Source organism: Carassius gibelio, chromosome A1, assembly GCF_023724105.1.
Source record: "Carassius gibelio isolate Cgi1373 ecotype wild population from Czech Republic chromosome A1, carGib1.2-hapl.c, whole genome shotgun sequence".
Classification (NCBI taxonomy): domain Eukaryota; kingdom Metazoa; phylum Chordata; class Actinopteri; order Cypriniformes; family Cyprinidae; genus Carassius; species Carassius gibelio.
This window is the reverse complement of record NC_068371.1, coordinates 27,276,830-27,301,387: the sequence shown is the minus strand read 5'-3', so window position 1 is coordinate 27,301,387 and position 24,558 is coordinate 27,276,830. Positions and strand designations below refer to the sequence as shown.

The 24,558-nt window shown below is 36.4% G+C and overlaps 1 protein-coding gene across 2 annotated transcripts in view; it reads right to left on the bottom strand.

The window, feature by feature from the left end:
• The window catches only part of LOC128017327 (neuromedin-K receptor), a 41,456-nt gene extending 22,870 nt beyond the window's left edge, over positions 1–18,586 (bottom strand). The window contains exons 1-3 of one of the 2 annotated variants that reach the window (XM_052602682.1): positions 17,939–18,586; positions 12,984–13,172; positions 11,778–11,928 (exon numbers count right to left, since the gene is read on the bottom strand). In XM_052602682.1, coding sequence (XP_052458642.1) covers positions 11,778–11,928; positions 12,984–13,172; positions 17,939–18,306 — 708 coding nt within the window. In that variant the 5' untranslated portion in view covers positions 18,307–18,586. The remainder of the gene's footprint in view (positions 1–11,777; positions 11,929–12,983; positions 13,173–17,938) is intronic. The other variant, XM_052602675.1, reaches the window with a different exon arrangement.
• Positions 18,587–24,558: the final 5,972 nt, after the last annotated feature.

The following is a 24,558-nucleotide window of genomic DNA, read 5'->3' as shown; positions in this document are numbered from 1 at the left end:
GGCACTGAATTGCACAGGAGAGGCAAGCTCAAATTTTACAAACCTCAGGCGATGGCAGCATCACCTGAGGCAGCATATATTACTAGAAGACTTCTGTAACTGCCACCTCCACTTCCCGCTAGATGCGACAGCACCACTAAGCGGCCAGGAGACCTCTCAAGGTGACCTGGCCAGACATTGATGAAATAGCCTGCAGTGCTGTGCCAGGCCTGATGATCAAGAAGGCTTGAGCAGAAACCTATGATCTTAGCTGCCTAATACCGGAACATGAAGCCGGATGGCTGGTGTATGCGAGTGTAAACACTGTAATTGAGCACTGCAAAGGAAACTCAAAGGAAACTCAAATTCCTCTTACCCCTGCCCGCAGGTGGGGGAGGAGCACGAGTCGTGACACTAGCCTTCTGTGTCCATATTTGATCCTCAAATTGAGACAGGCCAGGGCCCCTATGTTGTTCGGGCTCAGACCTGGACCTTCTTGGAATGAATGATCTGAAAGCAACAGAGCGCGCTTTCGTCTCCCTGAACTTCTCGATCACCATCTCAACGGAAATACGTCCTCTTGGAATTATAAGGTTCAATCTGCGTTCTGAGTAGTTTTAAGATATGGAGCTTTAAAGTTTTTGTGTTCCATAGACTTCTGTAGATAGAACCTTTTTGTTTTTTCAATAAAAAAATCACAAAATGTACACAAAACATCACGTAATGTAAATAAATTGTCACAGAATAAGAATATGTGAATAACTCAATTTTGACAAAAATGTCAGATAGAACCTTATAATTCCAAGGGGACGAATACCGAAATGTTCAGAAGTCAAAACCTGAGTATCGAGAAGAAAGTCTTTTCTTTCTTCCCGATGTCTGCCAGGTTCATCCACAGACGTCTCTCCGCTGCTGTGTTTTTTTTGTTTGTTTGTTTTTTTTTAATCAAAGACATCGTGTGCGTGCTCTTCACCCAAACAAATGATGCAAAGATTGCGTGTGTCATCAGGTGTCAAATAATGCAGACATGGATGCACACATTGTCTAAATGCTTGCTAGTAGTTGCCACAATATACAGAGAAAGAACACTCTTAACGGTTCTTTCAGATGCACGCTTCAAACAGAACAGTCAGTGTAGACGAAGAAGAGAATGACGGTGTTTTCCTGGTGCCTGTTTATAGTCGCGCCGTTAGTGACATCAGAGGCTGAAGCCGGCCAACACGTTTGTTTTTTCAAAGTATGCTTCAGACACGGGTCACGACGCGGTGTTCCCCATAGCGCCCTCTAGAGGATGCAGTTCAAAGTTCCCATGAAAGGGAACGATTTTTTTCTCCCACCCCAATACAAAAGGGGAACATGGTCAAATTGTGAACTAGAAGATGAAATATAAAAATGTTGATATAAAAAATGTATTTCTCAAGGTAAAAGATCAATAGCTGTTTCATTCTATCATTTTCATTGAACCGGAATTGTAAAATAAGACATGACCCACCCTTGAAATACACCACCACACACAAACAACTCCTTCCAAAGAACCAGAGAAAAACGTGCCTTGGGAACAGAGTGAGGGCAGCCTTTGTGACATGATCAGAGTCTGGCTCATCAACAGAGCCTCCTAATCCATAATTATCAGAGAAAAACTCACAGGATCACTTTCCTCAGGCTTAGATTACTGTTAATAACTGAATCTTGCAATCCAAAGGAAGCACTGCCTCAGTAATCCTGAAGGCAAACAAACTTTTTGTGAAGAATTTGACCCATTATGCCTAAATCCTTCTGCTTAAAGCTTTCAGCTAATATGATAAAATGTGAAAATTTGATGACAAAGTTTGTTTAGTAACAATGTGTCCTGCTCCAGATTATGTTAAGGTTAAGAATCTTAGAATTACTTTTACAAAACAAAATACATTTAAATATAAAATAGTAAAATAAAATAAATTAAAATAATAAAAACAGTTGGCAAATAAATTAAATATGCATGACAGAAAAGAAAATACTAAAGTACTGTTTAGGCCAACTTTGACAACTAATTTAGTCAAAGTATAATATATTCCTTATAATGCAATTGATTTTTCAACCACTTTGGTACTTTGAACCAAAGACGCAAAGTGTTGTCCTACTTTCTTTAGTCTCTGTGCTCATTTCTGAAACCCTGTTAAATAAAAGTCTTATTCTCCTTTACAATATAAAATAATGTTGGTTAACTGATTAAATGTATAAAACATAACATTTTAATGTTTGACAGTATTCTGCAAACATTCCATAATGGAGAGAAAAAACAGGTGTTGCTTTATCATAAAATAGAATAGAACGTTAGCAAGATTATCTGAAGTCCATGATTAGAGACATTACCGGGAAGGTTTTCCACAATTAGATTACAAAGAATGGAGCAGGCTTTATTCTGAAAGTACATTACATAAAACAGATGTTCTTTTAAATCCTGTAGAATCCTGTAGGACGGCTGTACTGCGTTTAAGCTCCGTCACTATATTCTTTTCATTGACTATTTTTAACTTTAAAATCAATTTTATACATCATCGTTTCCGTTTATATAACGCGTGAATATATCCTCTATTGTATTCTACAACAAAAACAATCAGAGCGACTCGCTATCACTAGTTTTATTTTGATCTCCCGGGTCCGCTATTAGCTTTTAGCATCAGCAAGCGTGGTTGCTGCTAACTGCGCTTACATTGCTAATACTCTATTCACACACATTACCACTGCTGTACTCACTGTTACTTGCTTTAATGGCGGATGAATGTCTCCACTCTGTGCAGCTAGAGCTCGAGGCCGTGGGGAAGCAGATTCGCGACCTGGAACAGAGGCAGGCCCAGCTGAGAGAGCGGAGAGCCGCGCTGGAATCATCCCGGGCTGACGCTCACAAGTCCGGGGTAAGTATACAGCGTGCTGTTAACAGTCCCACCACGTCTACTCCGTGTGTTTCTCTGCGCAGGCCCGGTGCACCCAGGACGCGATCTTCCCAGATGTCCTTCACTGCGACGCCGGGACACCACGGACCCTGGGTGCATCCTTAGCGGAGGACACGAGCCGGGTCCCGGAAGACGACTTCTCCCCCTCCTGCCTTCGAAATCTCCATCCAGAACCGCTTCGCTCCCCTCCGCGAGACAGGACGTGACGCTGTGATCATCGGAGACTCCATCGTCCGACACGTAAGTGCTACGTTAGCCGAAGGTAAAGTGCACACTCATTGTTTGCCTGGTGCTCGTGTTCTCGATGTTTCTGCGCAGATACCCGCAATCCTGAAGGACGACGAGAGCCCCAGAGCGGTCGTGCTTCACGCCGGGGTTAACGACACCACGCTGCGGCAGACGGAGACGCTGAAGAGGGACTTCAGGAGCCTGATCGAGACGGTTCGCAGCACGACGCCCGCGGCGATGATCGTCGTGTCAGGACCACTGCCCACGTATCGACGAAGACACGAAAGGTTCAGTAGACTTTTTGCTTTAAATGAATGGTTGTTGTCATGGTGTAAAGAACAGAAACTGCTATTTATTAATAACTGGAATCTTCTCTGGGAGCGTCCTAGACTGTTTCGCGCTGATGGATTACACCCCAGCAGAATTGGAGCGGAGCTTCTCTCTGACAACATCTCCAGGACACTTCGCTCCATGTGACTAGTAAGACAATTCTCAAATAACCATTATGATGAGTTTTGTTCCACCCGCTTAAATGCTAAAAGTACTTGAGCTGTAAAACCTATTGAGACTACATTAAATATAATGTAGGATCTAGAAAAAATCTTATCGTAATTAAATCAGAAAAATGTAAAGTAAATGAACAAAAACAATTTTTAAAGTTTGGGCTCATAAATATTAGATCACTCACACCAAAAGCAGTTATTGTAAATGAAATGATCACAGATAATAGTTTTGATTTACTCTGCTTGACTGAAACCTGGCTAAAACCAAATGATTATTTTGGTCTAAATGAGTCTACTCCACCAAACTACTGTTATAAGCATGAGCCCCGTCAGACTGGTCGTGGCGGGGGTGTTGCAACAATATATAGTGATATTCTCAATGTTACCCAGAAAACAGGATACAGGTTTAACTCTTTTGAAATACTTCTGCTAAATGTTACTCTGTCAGACATGCAAAAGAAATCTAATGTATCTCTTGCTCTGGCTACTGTGTATAGACCACCAGGGCCGTATACAGAATTCCTAAAAGAATTTGCAGATTTCCTCTCAGACCTTCTAGTTACAGTTGATAAGGTGCTAATCATGGGAGATTTTAATATTCACGTTGATAATGCAAATGATACATTAGGACTTGCGTTTACTGACCTAATAAACTCCTTTGGAGTCAAGCAAAATGTCACCGGGCCCACTCATCGTTTTAATCATACACTAGATTTAATTATATCGCATGGAATCGATCTTACTGCTATAGATATTGTACCTCAAAGTGATGATATTACAGACCATTTCCTTGTATCGTGCATGCTGCATATAACTGATATTAACTATATGTCGCAGCGATACCGTCTGGGAAGAACTATTGTTCCAGCCACCAAAGAAAGATTCGCAAATAACCTGCCTGATCTATCTCAACTGCTATTTGTACCCCAAAATACACATGAATTAGACGAAATTACTGACAACATGGGCACTATTTTCTCTAATACATTAGAAGCTGTTGCCCCAATCAAATTGAAAAAAGTTAGAGAAAAACGTACTGTACCTTGGTATAACAGTAATACAAGAAAGAACCTCGGAATCTTGAACGCAAATTGAGAAAAACTAACTTAGAAGTTTTTAGAATTGCATGGAAAAACAGTATGTCCAGCTATAGACAGGCTCTAAAAACTGCTAGGGCAGAGCATATACACAAACTTATTGAAAATAACCAAAACAATCCAAGGTTTTTATTTAGCACAGTGGCTAAGTTAACAAATTTCCAGACGCCACCTGATTCAAATATTCCACCAACGTTAAATAGTAATGACTTTATGAATTTCTTCACTGATAAAATAGATAACATTAGAAATACAATAGCGAATGTAGATTCTACAGCATCTAACACTTCAGTTTCATCCATCACACCCAAAGATAAACTGCAGTGCTTTACAACCATAGGACAGGAAGAGCTAAATAAACTTATCACTGTATCTAAACCAACAACATGTTTATTAGATCCTGTACCCACTAAATTACTGAAAGAGCTGTTACCTGTAGCCGAAGAACCGCTTCTCAATATCATAAACTCGTCGTTATCTTTAGGACACGTCCCAAAACCATTCAAGCTGGCGGTTATCAAGCCTCTTATTAAGAAACCAAAACTAGATCCTAGTGTACTGGCAAATTATAGGCCTATTTCAAATCTTCCATTTATGTCTAAAATTTTAGAAAAAGTTCTGTCTGCTCAATTGAGCACCTTCCTGCATAAAAATGATCTGTATGAAGAATTTCAGTCAGGTTTCAGGCCCCACCATAGCACAGAAACCGCACTTGTTAAAATTACAAATGACCTGCTCCTTGCGTCAGACCAAGGCTGCATCTCATTTCTAGTCTTACTTGATCTTAGTGCTGCGTTCGACAACATAGATCGTGACATACTCATAGATCGATTACAAAACTATACAGGTATTCAAGGGCAGGCTCTAAGATGGTTTAGATCCTACCTGTCCGATCGCTACCATCAGTGTTCGAACTATACAGTGTCCTTTGGGGGAGCCCACTTTTTTGGTGTGTGTGTGTGTGGGCGGGGGGGGGTGGGGGTTTGGGTACGCTTGCGCGTGCTTCAAATAAGGACTTATAACAGCTACAAGTGTATGCACAATTATACATTATCGACACGAGTGCCTCAAAAAAAGACTTACAATGACTTACAAAGATACATAACAGCTACAACTGTATATGCACTATTATACTTTATCAACACAAATTGATAGGTCAAGAAGACTGCCTTTCCTTAGCCACCAGAATGACGTTGCGGTCTCATCCATTAATTTAGAATTCACCTAAATTACTTAATTTGGCAGAATCGCCTTTTGCTTAGTCAATGTGTGCAATGCTGTATAGCTATATATTTTTTTGCAACTTGTTGTGAGCAGCAGCGCTGCGTATTTCATCCCCATTAATCCACTCCTAAGACATATCGTGCCTAAAAACGCTAGGTGCGCTGCTTTCTCCTTCTTTCCAAAGCGCTCGGGCAGTTGCGCTCCTGAGGCGTCTGCTGTTGCGAGGTAACAATGACGCGCTCTCTCCATGATGACGCGGAAATTTCAGTAAAGGATAAATGGATTTGCAGCACTAAAAATCGCTTGCAGTAGCTCTGCTACTCATTTTTTTTCGAAATAAATTCATTATGAGCGCGCATACTGCGCGTCTACATTGGAAATAACGAACTTGAGCTCGCAAAAGACACGAAATGTGAACGTCCCTTAATAGTGCTTGCACCAGGTGAATCAGTCGTGCTATTAACGTCATCGCTACACAATTTCTTAATAAAACCAAAATTAATTAAACTGTTATTTTTTTCTACGAATCTATGACGTTTTAACATATGTGGAATTTGCACTTCAAAATATTCACATTGTCAATGTTTTTTGAGACCCCCCAAAATTTCACATTTCTCGTTTTCAGGGGAGCCCATGTCTTATTAAGGGGAGCCGAGCTCCCCCTAGCTCCCCCGTAGTTCGCACTATGGCTACCATTTTGTTTACTTAAATGGGGAGTCATCTCATTTATCATCAGTAAAATATGGAGTGCCACAAGGATCCGTGCTAGGTCCCCTTCTATTTTCAATATACATGTTGCCCCTTGGTAATATTATTAGAAAATACGGAATTAGCTTCCACTGTTATGCTGATGATACTCAGCTATATATCTCAACGAGACCAGATGAAACTTCCCAATTATCTAAGCTAACAGAGTGTGTTAAAAATGTAAAAGATTGGATGACAAATAATTTTCTCCAATTAAATTCGGATAAGACAGAGATACTAATTATTGGACCAAAAAACACTACACAGAATCTTGTAGATTACAATCTGCAACTAGAAGGATGTACTGTTACTTCCTCTACAGTCAGAAATCTGGGTGTTATATTAGACAGCAATTTGTCTTTTGAAAATCATATTTCCAATGTTACAAAAACTGCATTCTTCCATCTTAGAAACATTGCCAAGCTACGAAACATGTTATCTGTTTCTGATGCAGAAAAGGTAGTTCATGCATTTATGACCTCTAGACTGGACTATTGTAATGCACTTCTAGGTGGTTGTCCTGCTTCGTCAATAAACAAGCTACAGGTAGTCCAAAATGCAGCAGCAAGGGTCCTTACGAGGTCAAGAAAATATTATCATATTACCCCAATTTTACAGTCTCTGCACTGGCTACCTATTAAGTTCCGTATCAGTTACAAATTATCATTACTTACCTATAAGGCCCTAAATGGTTTAGCTCCAGCGTACCTAACTAGCCTTCTACCACGTTACAACCCATCACGCACCCTAAGGTCACAAAACGCTGGACTTTTGGTCATTCCTAGGATAGCAAAGTCCACTAAAGGAGGTAGAGCTTTCTCACATTTGGCTCCCAAACTCTGGAATAGCCTTCCTGATAATGTTTGGGGTTCAGACACACTCTCTCTGTTTAAATCTAGATTAAAAACACATCTCTTTCGCCAAGCATTCGAATAATATATCTTTTTAATTGTGAGTGTAGTTGCATCTGATCAAAGGTGCATTTTTATTCATTAGCTTGGGTTAAACTAATTTTACTTTGTTGGATCAGCAGCTATGCTAATGATGTCTGTAAATGTGTGACTGAATCATATAATAACTTAATTAATAATATTGATAGTTCATCGTCTAGCTGACTACGTCTTGTATTATTTTTTTTTTATTTTTTTTTTCTAAAATCCTGTCAAATGTGCACAAACTACTAGCTACTACTAAATATTGTAGAAACATAATTTTCTGTAAAGTTGCTTTGTAACGATTTGTTTTGTAAAAAGCGCTATACAAATAAACTTGAATTGAATTGAATTGAATCTCCACTCCAATGTTGCTCATTATGTGCACCATTCATTCATTCATGTTAAAAACAATAGCTTGCTTTTTCTGGTTTGTCAATGGCTACACAAAGCTCTCAAATAGGTGCATATTGGTCACCCATCAGCTTCTCAAATCTTCTCAAAGGGTTGCATGGCCCCAGACTTAATTGAGAGTCTTCTAAAGGCTGAAAAAGATGTTCATGCTTCTGGGTTCCCATAATCACCTTTACACATCATATAAAGTGGGGGCATATTGAAAACGCAAGAGCTAACCGGCTCCAAATACACATATTCGGCATGCCAGCCACTAATGGAAGGAAGGTACATGACGAGCTAGCAGTGCAAGCAAGATGTAGCGCTGATCGAAATAGAGAGCCAGCACAATCGCTGCAGCCATTAATGAAACATATAACCCGCCAGGCTGAGCTCTGAATGCTATTGATTGGAATGTAGAATATATAAAATGCCTTTTGAAACAGTGAACAGCCGAACCAGTGAACAACCTCGTCAAAGCCCTTACAATGGCTTGCAAGACAATGTTTTGCACGAATGCAGGTTCTCTGTTGAGCTGCAATGTTGTGTACACTGTGGAAAACTTCATTTAAAAACATCTTAAATAGCTCAACAATTGAGTATGTCACATCGTTCCACTTAATGGACCATCTGGCTTTAATTAACTGATTTCTCCACTGGCTGCACTTAGAATGCCCGCAGGATTCTCAGCCATGATACACAAAAGACTACATCAAGGTGGCACTAATGTATTTATACAAGAATCACAACCTCGAGACAGAAGGGATCACACACTCCAAATCTGATTGTTGATTCTGTTGCAAATCGTAGAAAATAAAAAATAGAGCTGTGCTCATTAAAACAACAGCAAATATATGAACCAAAGTTGCTCAGAGACACTTCTTACATCAGTTCACATTAATTAGTTACTAGCCTACAAGAAACCATAAAGCAATCTATTTATTTTTGACTGAATTCAGTACACACTGTGAAAGAACAGGAAATTGGAAGCAGACCTAAACTTTTGAGTTTTTTTAGTCCGTCCCCATTTTTTCCCCTTCCTGATTGGGAGCTTTTGATTACTTTTTCTTGATTGGTCAGAGAGTGCTATAGATCAACCATACTAATTTGTTAAGTGTTTTTCTGTGCAAATGCCCCAAGCTGACCACTACCGTGTCAAGGTTATCAAGGAAAATCTATTGCATTCAGTGTTAAGAACGTCAATAAATGCCTCATGCCCTATCAAAGGGAATTTAATCTAATTCCTTCACGCACAAGATTTTCCAATTGAAATGAGTGATAGAGATCTGAACATTTAATTTTAAATCTAAAAAGTTAACATAAAAAACCTAAATCATTAAACCATTAAACATAAATGGTAAAAAAATGAATTTAAAATATACTTTTCTCTTGAAAATTATTTATCTTAAGAACAGTTTGCCTTTCATTAACAAGCAATACCGAGAAATGAGACAAACCGGTTTAACTTGAGTTTAAAAGCATACATAACAATCCACTCTTTGTTGAAGACTCTTTTTTTTTCAGTTTCTTTTTTTGTCACCATATCGTAAAAAATCATAATCTAGAGTATGACATAAACTGCCCAATATCAAGAGTGAAATTTCCATATATGCTACCTATATGAAGTATATTTTTATGTTATAGATTTCATATCTATATGATGATTTTTTTTATATGATATTACAGTATATGTATACATGCCAACGATATTTGTATAGCATTATAACATATTTACATGACATATGTCACAAACTGTATTATATTTACATGTACATAAACATAGTATTGGCAAGATACATATATGTTAATATATGAAATTGTTCTAATTTCTAATAGATTTCATATTTATACTCCATATGACAGTATATTTCATGTATGGAAATGTAATATATGTATGTGTGTTATATTTGTGTATGGGATCATTGACATAAGCTTATGTGGAGCTGTATCAGCTGCTGTGACTTATCTCTTGTAAGGCTGAAGATTTATATAGTCATGCTAGAGCTGTCAATTTGTTAATCTCCTTAATTTAGTATAATAATCATGAATCATTAAACACATACAGATCCCTGACCTGTTCTACATACCACACGCCTACCAAATCACACCGAATTAAAGCAGGTGGCACAGACTGAGTAGAGATGTTCACACAGAATGCCATCTTGCATTTTAAAACAGCTAGACAGAGTGCAAGGGCCGAAGGTGTCTGTCTAGCACATGTTTACAGTAAACACAGAAACAAACAAGTAGTGGAGTGGACTGTAGATTTATCGTTGATTTGTTTGTTTTTGATATTGATGTATGTAAAATTATAGAGAAATAATACAAAATTGTATTGACTTCTAAGGACACTTACTATAATCTCTACCTGTATGACTTTTTCTTTTGTGGAAAGGGAGCATTGTGAGAAATTGTGATTTTTATATTTATACATTTTTAAACTCAGGTCACCAAAACTGTTTGGTTACCAACATTCCTCAAACTATATTTTGTTCTCCTCCGAAAAAAAATAAGTTATACAGGTTTGGAACAACATTAAGCATTAATGATGAAAAAACTTTGATTTTCTCAAACTCTCTTTAATAAATGTGAGAAACTATGATTAATGTGATCAGTTATTAAGCATATCATGTAATTACTGTAATTAGTTTACCTTAATTGACAGCCCTAATGTAAAATAACTGATCGGATATAACATGATCAAATAAGTGCAACTACACTCATGCTGGCTTGGTTTATATTCAATAAAATATAATAGCTGGATATTTTGCAAAAAATAAAATAATAATAATAATATATATATAAAAGATTAAACACTTTGGATATGAGTTGATGTCCACTAACTGACAAGCATTAAACATTGAACTCACTGCAGAGTTCTGCGATTTGATCAAAATCGGCAGGAGGTCAGCATAACAATGATTGACAGGCCATATTCGGCCCGCTGGCTGTCAGTTGCTTCTATAATCTCCATAGCAGGAGCAAATTTTAACATTTAATTAGTTTGACAAACATCCAGTCCATTTTTCCTTCACCACGGCTAGCAGTATGTGTACGAAAACTCTAAACCAACTAAATGATAGCTCTGTCTGGGTTTATCACTGTCTGCATCTCTTTATCTATTCTTCCTAGAACTGATCTAAATGACCTGTCAGACTATCCAGCCCTTTCCATTTTCTTTAGAGAACTTCCTTCTCTAATATCGTATTGATCCCACATGTAATGACCCATTAAATGTGAGTGTGTGGTGTGTTTACTCTGATGTTTGTGTGTGTTCTGGTCATTCCATCAGTCGAACAATAACATTACTTTACATATGTGTTCTACATCAACCTGGTATTAGTTTTTGATGACCACTTAAATTTCACCCGATCTAACAGGTTCGTAATTTTACAACATCTCTCAATTCTCTTTAACTTTTCTGTACTTCTGGCTCTGCTGAGACAATGTGTTATATCTCTAAGTAATTCTAAGACAGCGGTTCTTAATTCCAGTCCTCACGACACCCCTGCTCTGCACATTTTGTGTGGATCTCTTATCAGTTCAGGCGTTTGTTCTATTCAACCATAAGTGCCCTGTGAAGTGAACTTCACAGGATATTCTGTCATGATTCCATATCGAAGGGAGTGTGTATGTTCCATTCAAAGGGCATTAAAGAGACTCGCAAAATATGGAGAGCAGGGGGTCGCGAGGACTGGAATTGAGAACCGCTGATCGTGAACAAGAACGTGAACTGCTTACCTTCCTTTTGGCTCGCAGCTGGCCCTGATAGTTGTCTGATGAGTCTCCAGGAATCTCCCCTCCCCAAAGCATCAACCCGACAATAGTGTAGGTAATTCCCATGACCACCAAGGGCAGAACATACACCAGCAAAGCCACTATAATATGATACCTGTAACCAGAGTGAGAGAAATGTAGTGTCTGCGTTGCCAATTAAGACACAATTCTTAGACAAATAGGGCAAATAAATAAAATCACTTACACACTGTGTGAACCTTTTTGTGTGTGTGTGTAGGGGGGGGGGGGTTATTTCTTATAAGACTATATTTAACTCTAAGAGATCTTGGGAAAAGCTCATTGTTCCAAAATATCAAAATGGTGACAAAAATCCTTCAGTGTGATTTCAGATTTATTTACATTTTCAGTCTCGCATCCAACCTCACAGTGCTACAATAACTTAAAGAATAATGCATTCTCAAACTGGACTTGTGTGCAATCAAACACTTGGGAAAGCTGAAACTCTGTCGACACTGACACTATTTCCTTATACTGGCTATGTCGAAAATTTTTTATTCATTAATATTGTTAAAGTTGTTGTTAATAATACAATTCCTAATAAAAAAAGTTATAATATTAATTATAACTATTATGAATAAAAGTGTCTAGTAAATAATCTTTATTATTAATAACAACAAGCATAATTATTATTATTATTATTATTATTATTATTATTATTATTATTAATATTATTATTATTAATAATAATAATAATAATAACTACTACTAATAGTAGTATTGTGGTTGTTAATAACAATAGTTCTCTATTTTATTCTTAATATTAACAACAACAGTAATACAAATTAATAATAAAATCAATAATACTAATAATTATAAAAATAGCTGTTAATTATAATAATAATAATAATAATAATAATAATAATAATAATAATAATAATAAGATGTTAATAATTATTATAACTATTATTATAATTAGTAGTAGTAGTAGTAGTGATATTAACAACTTTTTTTGTAATTATTAGTATTAGGATTACTGTTGTTGTTAATAAGAACACAACAACAACAACTATATTATTATTATTATTAAGAATTATACTAATAATAATAATAATAAAACACCTTTCATTCAAGATTGTACCTCAAAGTACTTTGTAAATAAACTGTGAGGAAAGGAAGAAAATTGTGCATGCATATTAAAAGAGCTCTCACATGAAAGGGTCCTCTGAAGGTCTCGGCCAGGCAACGTAGCAGAGGGTCCGCTTGGGTAATTTTTTGATGGTTGAAAAGAAACACAGAGGAAAGGCCAAAACCACAGCCAGTATCCAAATACACACAATGATCACCTTAGTAGCCGTGGCTGAGAGCCGTGGTTTCAGGGGATGGATGATGGCCATGTACCTGTGCAACAGAAACAGATGACTGTTCAATCTCACGCCTCAGATATAGTCTGATGTCTTCAAATAACGGCAATATGATAAAACATCAATGACACGCCACAGTTGGGCAATTTTCAATTTGCAGGTTGTGTAATGATCTAATATCTGATTGATAATGGGTCACGTCAAAGAGACCATTTATATCTGTTGCTGCTGTAGGTGTGAGCTAAATCTTTCTCTCGATTGCTAAGCTAGAATTCAACCTTCCAAGTGAATACAATATTTCAGAACTGAACAGTAATTAGAAGAACTGAACAGAACTCCAGTTCTTCATTTCAACTATATGGAAATACTGATCAATCATATGCCAATGATTACCTCTGAACTCTGGACCATATTGTGAGGCTAAGCCTCTGTGGTTAACATATTCAAAATCATTCAAGAGTGATGATAAGCCATTTGCTTTGTTAACGACTCACTCTTGTAAGCAGAGAATGGCTTATTAGAAAACCAATTATACTCTTGGGCAGAGAAGGTTATTTCGGGATCTGGATGGCATGGATGTCAAAGCACTTATGTAGGCATCTTGGATGAACAACAGGAAAAACGACGGAATGGTACACTGTGTATTATTTATAATAGTCATGAATATAAATCTCAGCATGTGTTTAGTAAACACTCACAAATGTAGATTAATTAATATACTGCAATTAAAAACAACTTATTGTGTCTTGCTGTGATGTGTTACATTGCCACATTCATACAAGCCAACACATTTTATGGATAAAGTACAATTTTTTAATCCCAACTGATAAAAGCAACTGATCGTGTTTTTTAAATAATGAATAAATAAATTAATTAATTTGCCATTTTTTGATGCTTGTCATTTTTTATTTAATAATTTTATCTATGAAATGGTTGCCAAAATGCAATTTTTTTCCATGAATTTTCAAAGTTATCAATAAACACCAAACTTTCTGCAAGCCACAGCTGAGCAGCATTTCAATTTAAGCAATACATACAGCAGACCACTTCAGCTATTTTAGAATTCCAAGCCCTATATTGTACTCTATTCCTGTAAAATCAGTCAGCTAAATAACACTGCATTAAAGTGTAATGCCACTGATGACAAAATGTTTGAACTGACATTGAACCTAATGGCCTCCACTATTCTTTAAAAACGTTGCACATAACAGATTCATTAAAGTTCCATAAATCAACAGAATGAGGTTTTGTTAGCAATGTCCTCTCTCTGACAGTAAAATTAAACATTTACCGTACTGAAAACACTGTCTGGGCAAGTGGTGTCAGCACAAATCTCACACTTTCCTCCAAATGCAGCAGTGCAAGCACACTGACCCACTGCAAATTCCTTCAGACGTCACAATTGCTCTCTATATAAGAGTAGTGACTGCCTACCAGCAAAACAACAGTAACAGCAAATGTGGGTTGTGAAATATGAAGCCTGGAGCCACGAGCACTATGTGACATTTTGTGCACAGGAAATAACTGTGAAGAACACTCAGACTAAATCTGGTTTCTCTTATCTGTTATAGTTTCCCTACTGCAGTAACTATGCCTTGGTTGCTAATGTATACTGGTCTCAAAAACACGAGTTTCCCCTATATTAAATGGGTTATTACACACATTTTGTTTTTGTTTTATATGCCAAGGTCCACTTAATATTATTAGTGAAGGTTTTAGGGAAATAATCAGTCATAATATAGCTTTTTAAGACCATATTCCATTTTTATGACCATATTCCAAGTCAACCTGTGGTATAACGCTCATAATTCAAGGGCCATAAATAGCATCAAAAATAATTTAACTAAGCATGTACCCAAATATGCTAAAATTTGCAAACTGTGCCAAACTAATCGTCCATATCTGGTAATGTTACTGAAAAGTCCCATTTAATATGCATTATTTTCACATTATTTTATGAGATTAAAGTCTGAGATGACTAATAAGAGTACAAATAAGGAAAAACAGGGTGCTGAGAGGAAAAGGATGATACAAAATGCTCAGCATGACATCTTAAAGGGGTGAGAGGATATTCCTAAAGAAGGAAATACAAAAATTATTTACAAAATAAGTTAATAAAATAATAATATTAATCAAAAACACATTAAACTGACCAAAAGTGAGATTAGATTCTAGATTAGATTCTAGATTCTTAAAGTTTTCATGCAGGATTTAGGTTTTTGGGTATATTTGGCCACGCCCATTTTAAATGGCCTTGTTATAGCTACCCAAAGTGTAGAGTTCAACTCTTTTTTTGATAATTATTGACCTACAGAGTCCAGGGAATTGCCCCGCAGTGGTTCTGTTGAGGTTGAGTGAAACACCTAGGACTAGGTTTAAAAAAAATCTAAAATAGCCTTAAATCTGTCATGTAACGATTGAATCTGTCATGTGCGTTTTGTTAGTTTTGACCCAAGGATTCCTATGATCTCCCATGAGTGTCTGACAAGCGCTTTAGGAGTTAGGAGTCATTTTGTACTTTTGATTGCTGTAGCGCCCCCATCAGGGTGAGTTGGGGTGATTCTTGGTGATGTTGTAGACGGGGTCTGTACCATCATACCTCAAAGTTTTATTTAAAAAATACTCTACTGTAAAGTACTTTTAATACTTTAAAAGTACAAATTAGAAATTAAGAGTGGCTCATACTAGTAGGGTTCCACCCCAGTGACAATCTTGCACATTCTCCTGAGAGTGCAAAGATATTATGCATCCTAAAGACTTGAGTGGGGGGAAAAAAACTTGTAACTTGAAACTCAAACGTTCCAATGCAGTGCTTGAGGCAAAATAACTTGATTCAGACAGCACTGAGACTCTGAAATATTCAGCATTCAGTCCCTCGCGGCTTCTATCCTACAGATCTCCTATCAGTTGCACTCATTATTAGTTTGGATTCTTCTTTTTAAATCTCAAAAAAAAAAAAAACTGCATCTGATTAGACGTGAAAAAAAGAATCAAGATCAATGAGTGCTAGACATTGAAGCACTAGCTCTCTGGAAGCACTAAATGCAAACTATTTGTCTATCTGTGTTGACTGTCTACTGTTCAGAGAGAGACAATTAATTTACTATTGAATTGGTCTGGATTCATTTCACTACTAAATATGTTCAGGGCAGGCCAAATTAATTTTATGAAGCATAGTTAAAAACCTTCAAACCTTGAAGAATGATCAGTGTAGGAAGAGAAGCATGACAGTGTAATACTGGGAATGTGGAGACTAATTGTTTGAAGCTAATTGATAAGCACAATTTGATATCTCTAGGAAGCACTCATTACACAGTATTACTTATTATTAGACATCATGTGATCTCCACATGGCAGCCCCATGAGCGACTACTCTATGAGTAAAATGTAACTTTTATTAAGTTGCTGTTCATGATTTGTAACATTTTCAAAAGTAATAATCATTAATGATGATGAGTTATTCTTTATTGTGACAAATTCTCAACTGCTTGCCAACCTTACTTTTGAAAGAATACCACTGATTTATCATCAAAATTTATTCAATTCCATTTTGAGCTTTTCGATTCAGGCTAAGAATTATACATTAAATTATACTTGTGATACTTATGCTTTCAATTGCACTGTGTGATTTCCATGAACAGACTGAATGTGCATCTGCACCTGCAAAGACGCCCCCTGAAGGTGCTGTAAATAACTTAACAGAGCTCACCGATCCACAATGATTGTGCAGCCATTCATTTCAACCTCAAGCACTCTGCAATGAGTAGGAAGGACTGCCTGAGGCACTTTTCCCATTAAGAAAAATGACAGACACATGGAGCACAACAAACAAACTTATATCAGCATATACAAGAGACACATGAATAATGGTTTAAATCAACCTTAACTGAGTCAGTAAAATATATACAAATCCATATCAAAGGACAGATTTTAAGAACATATAGAACTCTTTTGAACAAACAAAAGGGAGAAATAAGGGGAAAGCATAACAATTGGCTTTGTAAGAGAATCATGTCACTGTGATATTGGAAATATTTTTAAAAATGCATGTCGATAAATGAATGTGGCAATAAATATAAAAACACAAAATCTATTCTATGTTATCAATTTATTAAATTATAAATTATATTATTATTTAATGTGTTCATTATACATTATGATACATTATTTTACAAAAAAAAAAGCTTTTTATTTATTTATTTATAAAACAGTAAAGTAAATTAGTTTGAAATATTCTTAATATCTAGAGAACTGTTGTCTGCCAAATTCAAGTCAATGCCTGCGTTCCAGTGTGCATACTATCCAACCATCTGCCCTAAACAGTGTTGAAAATTACTTATATCATATAGAATTTAGGATGGATAGTATGCATATTGGGACGCAGGCAGCGTGAATGAATCAACATAGAAACCATTTTGTCGTCGTGTGACAACAACAACAACAACAAAAAGCAGAGGATCTTCAATTCGACTATTAAAAAAAAAAAAAAACACCGTACACAATGCAAATATATTTTTAAGATTTTAATCTATGCTACACAAAAGTTTAGAGCCTTTTTTAGCTTAAACGTTTTTAATTAATGTATTTGTTTGTTTGTTTGTTTAATTAATTATTATAAATATAAAAAATATAGAATTTTTTAAAACACCAACAAAAAAGTTCAGGCCCACTGCGATTGTATTGCAGGGTTTCGAGAATCTGAGCCTGCACTTTCAACACTGAATAAATTAAAGCATGCATTAAACACTACTTCCGTCGAGTTCTCAGTGATTTAACGTTATCTTCACGTGTACTCTAGCCTACCTGTCGACTGCTATTGCGCTCATGGAGTAAATGCTGGCAAAGACAGAGGTGACCGGGAAAAAGTTGTGAAATTTACAGTAGGCTTCTCCAAAATACCAGTCACCGTGCGTGGCATAAACAAAATTAATCAAAGTGTTGAAGGCGGCCATCGATGCATCTGAAAACGCTAGGTTGAGCAGAAAGTAATTGGTGACGGTTCGCATCCGCTTGTGAGCCAGAATGATCCACATGACGATCAGATTCCCGAACACCGCGATCGCCAGGATGGAGCTGTACGCCACAGACCAGAGCGCGACGCGCCACGGCGGCTGCACAAACTGATTAGTAAAGTTCCCCGTTAGGTTAGATCCGTTCTGTGGCTGTGCCATGGCGAAAATGTCAAGAAGTCTTATGATATAAAATATCTCAAGAGGACTGGAGACCGCGCGCGATGCACTCTGTTCCAAACGCGCGCGAGAGGGTTTCGCTCAAGCGGAAAACGGAAACATGTCACTTATAAATGGTGGGAATCGATGCAAAATGAACCGAAAAAAGGATTCTGTAGTCTTCTTTATCATGAATTAAATAGCCTTTAAGTTATAAAATGCGCGCGCGGTTGTCTTTTGACTCCTGTTGAACGCAGCCACGAGCGCAACACACTCTGTAGTCAGATGCAGTGCCATGCACAATGTGACAACTGGTCTAACCAGTGCCACTGGGAGAGAAAGTGATCGATTGATTCACGGTGTAGGATACAGACAAGGACAAATTGGACTGAATCCTGAATCGAATCTATGGCTAAAACACATTTACGTAACAGGTCAATGCCCAGTAGTTCAGGAGGGGGAAAACAGGTCAGAGGCTGTTGCACCCAAAAACAATGTTATAGTATTAAGTTAGTTGGGAAGGCTATATTTAATCATAAGGACTGGGGGCCATTTGTGTATTGCTACAGCATTAGAAGTCTTTACATGTTGTTGCCTCAACAAAAAGATAGTCAGCTCCTGTGTTTTTTGGTGCATGTCAAACACATAATGGATACATTGCATTAGACATATTAACCACATCATGCCATTGTCATACTGGTTTGCTCATGGTGCTGTGGTAAGAGACAATCATTGTCATACTTCTCACAGTGAAAGAACCAAAACCCAAATTATGTTATGTACACATTATGTCAAACTAGACAGTTTAAACAAACCCATTGGTTAAGCTGTCAATCCCCATCTTTATGGCAGGCAAAAATAAATTTGTAAACCCTGAGCTGAATGAAATTCAGTATGCAAATGTAAAATACGTCTGGGGCGATAAGACTGGTTTAAGCAACTGCAGCTGAAGGTGATGCACATTTGATGGTTATCATTAGAATATTTGAGGAGTGCAAAATGGTTATAGAGTAAATGACAAACCCTTAATAAGATCACAAACAGCCCAAAATACAAGGAAAAGCAACAAGACTTTCTTAGACCTAACACTGGGAAGTTATATCATCCCCATGACAGGTAAAATGTGTTTGACTCTCTTAAATAAGACTGAGTGGCATAATAGCAACCGCAGGGGATTCTTAGCTGTTTTAATTTGCAGGTCTTCAAGCTAATGATACAAATCTGGAGGAGATATTCATTATCCATAAGATTCCCACTAACCATCACCTGCATTCATTTAATCACCGCAGTAGCTTATTATGCTGTTTTACAGTCAAATTAACAATTTTTTCATGAATACACACCTTAGACAAGATTTAAGTAGCAATTAATTCCATGCCACTGGAATTAAATAGTAAAGAATTAAATCATAATCTATGTAAACAATAGTCTGTGCTATATTTTCAGTCTGCATCTGCTAAAGCTTTCAAACCAATAATGGAATTTTGTGTGTTCTACTGATTAAATGACAGCATGAGTAAATAATCAGTTTGCAAATCATAGGTTTTCATGATTGGTTGAAATTACTGGAAGGTGAACTGATTGGCATAAATAGAAACTAATAATCAATGTCTCTTAACCAAAGATTAATTTGGCTCTAAATGTCAAAGGCTGACATTAAACAGAATGACTGCTGTGTGTTCAAATATTTGGGCTAAGGGATCTTTTTTGCATTGCATAATGTATAATGTTTTGCCTACAATTATAATTAAGATATGGATTCATCGTTTGATGAATACTGTACATGATCTGATTCTGAAAATTCTTATACTATGGTATATGAAGGACTCGTGCTGAAATACCACTGCTTTTCCCTCCGCTTGCTCAGAAAGCATGAAAGATGACGAACAGTACTAATTACATTGGCGTTCCACATATTTAATCAAAAACCAACCAACCAACAAAATTCAGTAAATAATCCTGATAAGAGCTTCCTTAAAGTCATGGCTCAGATGTTTTCATAAGTTTCACATCAGTAGCACCACTGACAGAGCAACATGCTTATCACATTCCACCAAATGTTGAGCTTGGTGGTTCATTAGATCTCATTCTGCTTGAGGTGATACAGAAAACAAGCTGCGCTGTTCTGGAAAACCATTGATAGATACATGGAGTATAGGGTCAGAGTTTACTCTCCAAGCCTTAATAAAAGATAAGGAGAGCCCACCAGACTGTAAATTCCAGCAGAAGCTTCAAAAATGACACCTAAAATGTCTTTCAGTGTCAATGAATATGAAAAGATGAGAATGATCAAATAAATAAGCAAGCATTTCTGTTCTACACTGATAATAAAGCCCTGGGGTTTGTCAAAGCATGAAGGAATCCTTCGTGACAGTACAAAAAAGATTTGTTGTTTTTCATTTACTAATATATGGAAATGGTTCATAGCAGATTGTCTATGAATAGACTCGAGCCGTCGGAGTGACGTCTTTTTCATGTACTTTTGGACGTCCAAATGACGTCCAAAAAAATTACCCAGTTCAAAGGTCAAATGTTGATCGTCAAGATGTTCATAAATGGTCATGGACCGACGAACCTAATATAGACATGATCTGCACGTCTATCCGACGTCCAGTGTTTAGTGGGGATGGACAGCAAACTGCAGAGTTCATCAGGTGCAAAACAATACACAAACTATAGCAAGCAGTTTCTTAATGTGAAAGGTCTTGCACAGAAAACTCAAACCTTCAACTGAGATGAAGAAAAAAGTCAGGCGATCTGAGGAATCAGTTATGCCTCCAGAATGGTAATTAAGCATACACGAAAATAATGGAAGAATTACACGAGCGTTTATTTTCCTGGACATATCTACACAATGAAGTAAATAATTTAATCACATGAGAGGGCTGATAAGTGCATAAAGTGCAAAGTTGCTTATATATATATATATATATATATATATATATATATATATATATATATATATATATATATATATATATATATATATATATATTATGCTTCAAAAAAAAAAAAAAAAAATTCTAACTTTTTTTAAAAACTGAATTTAAAAACATGCTCATCATAGAATAGGTATGCATTCTTATTACATGTATGAATAGCATTTCTTGTGTACTATTTTAATAAATTACATCCAGAACTTTCCATCAGCTTGACTCCCTTGGCACCCAGTTGTTTCCATCCAACACAGTTGTTGAATGTTGAAATGCAGAACGTGCACATGGAGCGTGGCCATCAGTCAGTCAAATCTTAAAAATTGATGATGAAGGTTGTCGGTCATGAACTGCGGAGAGACCTCAACATCAATCCACATCACATAATGTCTTTACTGTTCTAATGATGGCAGAGATGTATAGGGAAAATGAGCTGCTATATTTTGAGTGACCGCAAAGTTTTCCTCCAAAAAGTCTCACCTCCTTTCAATTATCACATCAACATGTCACATTCGTAAAAGCTAGGAGGAAATAAACAGCTAGCCTCATGGGCTTCACCTGCCACCATCTCTGACATAGCCTCAGGTCACTCAGAGCCATAACCAATATACACAAACAGTCCCATGAGCTTCTTTTGCCAGAGTGTGGAGAGAAAACAACTCTACATTAATATCCAAATGAAAACAAAACACATCCCAAAATTGATTTGTCAAATGTGCACAATTTGTCAAACATACAGGACATCCAACCAAAAGGGAAAATAGTTTATGGGTTATGAATGTCGTTTTCAGCTGGAAAAATCAGTATTTCTTGTTTACTTGAAAATGGGGTAAGTGAATGTAATTGTTGCACATCTAAACACCTTTGGCGATGTAGAAAATAGGTTTGACTAAACCTTTCAGAAATCAATGGGCAAGTGATTGCTAGACTAAGATGGTGCATTATGTATGAAGTCTTTCTAGGAAATTTAATTCCTGATTTTCATACGTAAAGTGTAAATAATCATCTGTGTTAACCCAGATGAAAAAGATAGTATATTTCAGATAGTATATGTATAGTATATTTGTACTGCTGCTTCAACATGCTTACTTGAAGTGCATTAAATTGTATTGAATTGCATTTAAATATAGTTTTATTTATATATTATTCTTTGGTAATAAATATATTGTGCTTTTAAGAAATATGCTAAAACTCAAGCATACCTTTTGTGACATTTTAGTGTATTTACAGAATACATACTAATTTTACTTCAAGTATATTATATATATTTAAAATAGTTTTGGAGCTTCATTATTTTGTGACTCTGGGCAAATATTAAATTTCAGTTATTTGCCCTTTTATTTTATTTATTTTTAGCACAATATACAGTACATTCAATTTGACCAAACAGAACCAAGCTTAATTAGAAATCAGCTTTGTAATTAATATATTTTCAGCAGAAATCATCTGAGTTTGGCTTTATATTATTTTCCTGACTATATTACCATTACTCATCTACCACCTCCCACGTACAGCGTAAAGGAAAATTTAATGTTTATCTGTTTATCCCCAGGGCATCCAAGATGTACTTTAGGTGACCTTTGTTTTTTGTGTTCAGTAATACAGATATAAAACAGATATTTTTAACTCAAACTGTTGCAGTCTATCAGTCATATAATGTAAGTAGATGGAAATCATGGCTTTGAGAGCCAAAACCAAAATAAACATACACAAACAAAACCCAAATTAAACCCTGCGGCTTGTGACAATACACTGATGTGTAAAGACACAAAACGATCTGTCTGTGCAAGAAACTGAACAGTATTTATATAGTTTTTTACCTCTAATTTTGACCACAATGTCCGAACTATCCTGAGCGCATCCTAAACAGCGGCGCCTGATGCATCTTCTTCTTCTTGCTTTACAGCGGATTGCAGATTTATAAGTGCATTACTGCCACCTATCACTCAAGTAGACCATTAACACTCTGGCTACAATCTCAATCAGAAGTGTCAATAGCACGGCTAGAGAGAGGCACCATGATATTGAGTTAGGACAGAATAACTGAATAACAGATCTAATTCTCTTCTCAGTTCTCTGCCAATGTTCATTCATTATTTCAAAAATCACAAGTATCGACTCCCTTACAATGAAGTCCATTGACCCTAAAACTTCAGCTAATGAGGTGTTTAATACACTCTCTGCAGTCTTATAAGTGTATTCTGCAGCTACAGGTCCAAAACAAGTGTTATATCAATGAAGAATTCATGACTGTCCAGCATAAGCCTTTTAATCAAAAGGTGACTTAAATCATAACCTCGAATAAGTACTACACGTGTAGTAGCAAGTGAAAAAAGCAAGGTTTTCTGAGCCTCAAGTTTGAATAGCATTACAATATCAGCCTTGGATTCATGACATGATAATAAGCTGACTGGTCAGACACTTGGGTTTGACACTGAAGCTCGAGTTGGGTACCTTGTTAAGCTTTCCTGTCAATCATGTTTGATTGACAAAGACAGTTTTCAGAAACTACCTCAAACTAAGATTTTTTTCAAGGTTGAAAATATATTAACATTTGTAGTTTTTCGTCAGAACCCAGTGAGGCCCTGTCATGTGACTAAACACCTGCTACAACATGCCATTCAAATCTGTCAAACCCCAGTATGACACACCTGCCTGTATATGCCCCTGCTTTTCCCATGAAGAGGTTGACATCAATCGCATGAGTTGTTTTTCATCATAATGACATGTAAATATGGTGCTAAGACAATCACATACTTAGTTTTTCTTTTAGAATTTTGATACTATATTGTTCCAATTAAATATAAATATTATATATATATATATATATATATATATATATATATATATATGTATATATATATATATATATATATATATATATATATATATATATATATATATATATATACAATAAAATAATCTAATTTAAAATATCAGAAAAAGGGCATATAAAAATCTGAGTTAAGGCAGAACAGGAGTGAGGTCTGGCACTTCCGGTCTTTCATCTTTATTACTGGGCTTCTTACATAAAACTAATTTCAGTGTGGTTGGATGATCGTAGTGCATCCGCCAATCTGGCTCCCAATTGTCTGTGATCAGCGTTATCCGTACAATCCGGGAACGGTGATTCTCTCCCTTGTAACTCTGGATCATTCTACCTTCAATAGTAGTATCATAATTTGAACTACACTTTGTATCTGGAAACAGATAAAAGAACACTTCAAGATTAAGTCCTTTTCAATTCTAACTCCTGTCTCTAACAATCCATCATTTACCAGATTGGATGGGAACTTTATGCAATGGGAAGAAATGGGTGTAC